Consider the following 6,681-nt stretch of genomic DNA (forward strand, 5'->3'; position numbering starts at 1 on the left):
TACTAGCAGTACCAGTATTACTATCAGTACTAGTATTACTAGCAGTACTAGTATTACTAGCAGTACTAGTATTACTAGCAGTACTAGTATTACTAGCAGTACTAGTATTACTAGCAGTACTAGTATTACTAGCAGTACTAGTATTACTAGCAGTATTAATATTACTAGCAGTACTTGTATTACTAGCAGTACTAGTACTAGAATTACTAGCAATATTAGTATTACAGTATTTAGCAGTACTAGTATTACTAGCAGTACTAGTATTACTAGCAGTACTAGTAATTACTAGTATTACTAGTAATTACTAGGATTACTAGTAATTACTAGGATTACTAGCAGTACTAGTATTACTAGTATTACTAGCATTACTAGCAGTACTAGTATTTACAAATTTTTTTACAATCTGTTATTATAATGGTTTATATATAAATATCTGTGCAGCATAATAAAATTATTATTTAAAAAAAATATAGGTAAAATTATTTATAATTGACCTTGTGAGCAATAATTTAAAAAAACCAATGATATTAAATATTTAATCCTTTTTAACGTAAAACAATGATATAAATAAAATTCAAATAAACACATAAATAAATAACAAAATGTTTTTGAAAAATGAAAAATAAAATATTAAATTCATTTTATAGTAATTATACTGAAGAACAACTTGAAACTTAACCTTATTAGTTGTTCCCATAGAGGAGGAGTATGAAGTGTGATCCTGGTGTGTCCACAACGGATAAGAGACACGAGACACGGTGAGTCAGATTCTAACATCAACCTTAATATTGTCCCTTCATACACACATTTCACTAACATTAAGCCCCCCCCCAATCAGAAATGGCAACCTTTCCATTCACTTCCATATTCCCACTCACACTCTCATCTTCATCTTCATCTTCATCTTCCAAGGTCTCAACTTTTCATGCTTTCAGAGCCTCAACTTCTGAGTATGTTTCCTCCCAGCACACACCCAGAAGGGAATTCTTGAAGGGTCTTGCTTTGATGCCTCTTCTTCCTCTTGTGCTGAGAGAGCCACCCCCTTCTCATGCTAGAGAAGTTGAGGTTGGATCCTTCCTCCCGCCCTCACCCTCTGACCCATCTTTCGTTCTCTTCACGGCATCTCCCAAGGACACTCCCGCCCTTCGAGCAGGTACATGAATTTTACACTACAGACTAAGTTGAATTGTTGAAGTATGTGGCTGGAGAGAGTGTTAGAGTAGATAGTGATTGCATGGTTATGTATTTGAGCATCACATTGTGTTGCTTTATGTACTAAGATAATTGGTGATTATGATAATGATGTTCCAAGAACCTGAATAATTTTATTTGCTGAGGAAACTATGATTTTGATGCCTCTTATGCAAACAATTTGGCGCGTTAATTGATAATTGCACCTCCGAGTCTCTTATTTGATCTAATGGAATGCCTCTCAGTTGAATATTTAGAAGATTATAGCTGTAATTTTGGAGTCTTGTGACTCTCAAAAGGTCTCATTATTGTTATTGGCATCTAGGTATAATTCAATTTTGTAGTTTAACTCTAGGGTTAATCTACAATTTTGTTACTATGTGTACTCTCCTCCTCCCCATGAATGCGTGTTTGATCCCTCTTGATACTGTTAAATTCCTACTTGCTTAGAAACCCTCCTCAGTAAGACCATTGTACATTCCAGGAACTAGTTGAGTAGCTACATCCGGGTAAAAGTGCTTATGGTTTATTCTTGTTTTGTAAGCATCCGGGTAGGCTTCTGCAGGTAGGTATAACATGTCATTGGTGTCTTGCTATTGGAGTGCCTCCATGTTCTACCACATTTTTTTAGCACCAAAAAAGAGGTGTGGGTCTGTACAGAATGGTTCTCAAAAGTATCAAATTTCTACCAGTCCCTCAAAGTACTAAGTTTGTTTGGATAAATCCTTTCAGACCAAAGTAGTAACAAATTGCCACTCATGCATCTACAGTTCTACTAAGAACCCTTTTTTGTAAATGTTTATTAAGTCAGTGCCTTCTGATTAATTTTATATATGCATATTTGAGAGACAAACCATATCTCAGGCATTTGATCATGCCTACTGTTGTTCTATGCAGTTGATAGTCTAGATTTAGTTCTTTGCAGGAAATGTGCAGCCATACAAGTTTATCCTCCCCCCAACTTGGAAACAGGCTCGTGTAGCAAACATATTATCTGGAAATTACTGTCAGCCAAAATGTGCAGAGCCCTGGGTGGAGGTTAAGTTTGAAGATGAAAAACAGGGAAAGGTTCAGGTAGTGGCTTCGCCTTTGATACGCCTTACAAACAAACCGAATGCAACAATTGAGGACATTGGTAGCCCAGAAAAACTGATTGCTTCTCTTGGGCCATTTGTCACTGGAAATACACTGGATCCAGAAGAACTCCTTGAGACTTCAGTTGAAAAGCTTGGTGATCAGACGGTACATTTCTTTCCATGCCTATGTTGTCTAAACACTCAAGACATGTTAGAAAATGAAGAAACTGAATGAAGTACTCAACCAATAAGTTTAATATTTAATAGTCTTTTACTTTCTTCAACTTTGTCACAAAATCAATGATATTGACGAGTTCCTATCCTACGCAGACAGAACAAGAATGTTTCAGTTGAAGCGCTTCACTAAAATGACCATGTAGAAGATGTTTATACACAAATATATCATACAAGTAGCAATAAGAAATTACAGAAAACAAAAGTATTTAAAACTCTGGAGGGTGCAGAATTCTTAGCTAGTGTCGTTTTACTATTAACATGGTATTTTAGCTATTCATGTGTTGCAATAAGGTGCTTATTACAGTTTTATCCATATGTCTGTTCTTAAATAAGAAACCCCATGTGCAGTGTGCACCCCCAATTAAAAAAGATAAACAGAACATAACCAAACTTTTTTTATCCACTGAAACTCACACCACTATAGATTTCATTGCATACGCTTCTTTTTAAATATTTTCTTTTCATGTTCTTGGCTAAATATTGTTTAGTTATTAACAGTTATTAGTGACTAACATTCTGAATGGTATCTGCAGTACTACAAATATGTGCTTGAAACTCCATATGCTCTCACTGGCACACACAATCTTGCAAAAGCAACAGCAAAGGGAAACACTGTCGTTCTGTTTGTGGTTAGTGCCAGTGACAAGCAGTGGCAAACTTCTGAGGAGACTCTAAAGGCCGTGCTTGATTCCTTCCAAGTTTAGTTTTCTGTCAAAGGTAAATAAGAGAAGTTTACCTTCAGTCTATTTCTTTCTAGTTTTGTTTATACCAAAAGACTCAGCAATGCATTGGCCACCATTTCAAATTTTGTGTTTCGAGGTTGGATCGTGTTTAAATGCTTTAACTTTATAGCAGTATGGCCTTTTTCTTTTTGTATATACCTCATTGAGTAAATCACATATGTCTTTATTGTCTTAAATTCTTAATTTGTTTATCTTTGTAACCAAAAACTAGAACAAAGAAAGAAGTTAAATAACAACCAGAAGAAGAAAATAAAGATGTTCAGTGCAGGAGCCGATTCATTGACTTCATTTGCATTTGTACTATAAATAGTTTTGTTGATTTTTCACAATTCAGTTTTATGAACTACAACTTTCTTATTCCAAAACCTTTGTTATTTTCATTGCTTTATCTAGTCAGAAATCTAATATATTCTGGTCTTCTTTTTCTTCATCTTTGGCACTAGGGACTTGTTTTTTTATGGTTTTTCTGCAGTCCTTCTGAAGATGTTATTTCGTGTGAAGTTACATAGATATAGAAGAAAAAGACACATGGACTTGTGTTTTTAAGGAAAAGACCTGAAGATCTTTAGTAGGAGAAATTTTAGTCAATATAAATTCTGAACTTGGAAAGAAGAAAACAATTAAGATGGAGCTAAGGAGTGAACTAAAGGAGCCATATATATAGTCACTTGTGATCATTTTACACTGTATTTAAATTAATGTAAAAATAATATTGTATGGTTCTTCTATAGTTTTGTAAAATAATGCATCATGTTAGTTTACACGTGTTAAAAATTTTGAAAGTCTTGTTCTAATGATGAAAATTTGTTCCCACTACTCCTAATATTTAAAATTAAGGGCACAATTATATATATATATATATATAGAGAGAGAGAGAGAGAGAGGGAGAAATTGCAGGTATTTTAGGTTATATAATTCTAAAGAAAGACATTAAAATGCAACATATTATTCTATTGATAAAAGTCTAACTTAAACTAGATTTATTTTATCTTAAGGAAACAAAATCAATTTTAAGGATGTTCACCACTATATCAGAATTTAATTTATAAGGATGATAGAAGTGTTAAGGTTTCCAAGAGAAGAAGATGAACAGCAGACAAGAACAAAAACAAATGAGAACATAGAATAAGACAATGCGGTAAGAGAAGGGAATAAAAAAAGGGATGAAAGAGAATATCTTATAGATTGATGAAGATTGTCACACTAATTGGAGAAGTTCCCAGATACTCCATGATATGTGTTAGATGTAATTGTCACTTGATCCAATGATATAACATAAGACTTAAGAAAGAACGTTTTCAAATAACCCTAGAAAATATAGAAAATCTCAATTCATTCAATACTCCAAAAGTTCTTTTACAAATAGAAGATGGGGCTATTTAACATTTAAGTTCCAAAAAATTTAAATACAAGTGAGGGAAAATTTTGAATTTCAAATTTGAAAAAGGAAAGTATTACTTTGTTTGTTCTTTCAGTAGCTTTGTTTTGTTAAGGTGTGTATTTGGTTGTCAATTGATATTGAATTCCATCTTGCTCAAAAATGCTTGTACAAGAGACATATTTTTGGCCTATATTTGTTATAAGCACTTTAATTTTGTATCCACTTTGTTTTTCTACTAATGTCTTAAACATCTTAAAGACATCACATGCTACTGATTTCTTTCTTAGGAAGTAGACCCATATTTTTCTCACTAAAGTCATTAATGAAAGTGATAAAATACTTATCACCATATGTTGGTATTTCAACTTCACACAAATTTGAATGAACTATTTCTAAGTTTTTTCATCCTCTTAGACTTTTTAGTTGGAAACAATTTTTATGCCTTTTTCCAATTTCACATGTCTCACATCTTTAATGGAAATATTTATAATAGGTAAGCCAAATCAATTTCTTTTCAGAGAAATAATTTAATCTAGAGAGGTGAAAATTATCATAACACGTGTTATAATTATCTTTTTCATGATGAATTTTTCAAAATGAATAGGTGGTTGGGAGTCATATGTACCTTAGTAATGAATCTCCTATTTGTGTTAATCAACATGAAGTAGCCATAATGAATTTTCCTTTTGTAACATTTTTTTGACAATTGTCCCATACTCAATAAATTGTGATGAAGACCTAGAGCATAAAAAACATTGAATGATAAATTTTGAGAATCGTCTTTCAATTTAATTTAATTTAATAGTAATTTGACATTTTCTCAAAATGGGGATATTTGTGTTTCTTCTAAGAGATTTCACAATTTCATCTAAGAAAGAAAATAATTCTTTTCTTTTTCCGACACATGTGATTGCCACAACCAATATCAATATCAAGTATTTTCATCCTTGAAAATGTTGTCAAAATTAAACTTTATGGTCTCACCAATATGTGATTTTATGCTACTTTTATTTGTTCTTTAAATATGTAGTTTGCAATTTTATGTTCATATTTTACTTAGTAGAAATCAATTCAAATTGGTTATGTCTTGGTAAGTGTTACCACATTGTCTTCCTTAACTGACAACTCCATACTTATTTTCACCATGCATTTAGTTGAATGATTTGAATTTTTTTTCTCTTCCTTGGTTGGAATATCATTGTCTTCTTCTTCATAAGTTTTCTTAATATTGACCTTTATAATTTATCTTACGCATTTGTTGAAATTATCACATCGCCTTTTTTCATCATTTTGACTAGTTCCAACAACATTGTTGAGATTCACCTAACACTTCAAGGCTTTTGTCTTACTCCTTTTGCCTTCTCCAAAATCCTACTCCAGTGGCTTTGTATGCTTCCTTGCAACTTTCCCACTAACATGTTGTATATCCCGTGGGACTCAATTATTATAGTCATTACATGATCAAACTTCATCAGCATAGCTTTAACATTTTAGTCCATCACTTTACATTAGAAATATATTTTACATACACCTTCATCTTATTCACTAGATGTGTCATATATGAAAAAATTTGTTTCACAAAATCAAAACTAGACCATTTTTGGCTTTATTCTACTCTTTTGTAAAATAAACTTTAATATAAAATTCTTTGACAATTTTGGCATACAACTTTGTCCAAAAAATAGTAGTCTACTCCTTAGTGAATCAACAATAATAATTATTATTCTCTCCGTGATTTCGTTAGCTCTCCGTGAACCAAACTCCTTTGTGAACTCTCAAATGTGTAGGCAACAAATTTTTTCATAATTAAAATCTAGTTTATTATATGGTTTAGAAATAAAGTATAGAATATTACAACAAGTAGTCATTTTCTCTCCAAAAAAAAATATATCAGCACTATTTTTTAAAATAGTATAAATGTTTTTATTTTTTTCCACATTCAATATTTTTCACTAAGACTTTAAATAATTTTGTTCTTTTATTTTAATATCCATACATATATACATATATTAAAAGTAGATATAATTATGTAATAATTTCTAAATCTTTAATT

The 6,681-nt window shown here is 31.7% G+C and overlaps 1 protein-coding gene across 3 annotated transcripts; it reads left to right on the forward strand.

Annotated features, from left to right (window-relative positions):
* The first annotated feature begins 715 nt into the window (after positions 1-715).
* Positions 716-4,021, forward strand: LOC137813903 (psbP domain-containing protein 6, chloroplastic). Of its 3 annotated transcripts, none has more exons than XM_068616366.1 (4): positions 716-1,153; positions 2,117-2,433; positions 3,038-3,221; positions 3,691-4,021. In XM_068616366.1, the coding sequence occupies exons 1-3, from the start codon at positions 841-843 to the stop codon at positions 3,206-3,208; spliced, it is 801 nt and encodes a 266-aa protein (XP_068472467.1). In that variant the 5' UTR covers positions 716-840; the 3' UTR covers positions 3,209-3,221; positions 3,691-4,021. The 3 variants fall into 3 exon arrangements, with proteins under 3 accessions (XP_068472467.1, XP_068472468.1, XP_068472469.1); XM_068616367.1 differs by having other exon boundaries at positions 3,720-4,021; XM_068616368.1 differs by having other exon boundaries at positions 3,749-4,021.
* Positions 4,022-6,681: the final 2,660 nt, after the last annotated feature.

The sequence above is a fragment of the Phaseolus vulgaris genome, chromosome 1, assembly GCF_000499845.2.
Source record: "Phaseolus vulgaris cultivar G19833 chromosome 1, P. vulgaris v2.0, whole genome shotgun sequence".
Taxonomy (NCBI): Eukaryota; Viridiplantae; Streptophyta; class Magnoliopsida; order Fabales; family Fabaceae; genus Phaseolus; species Phaseolus vulgaris.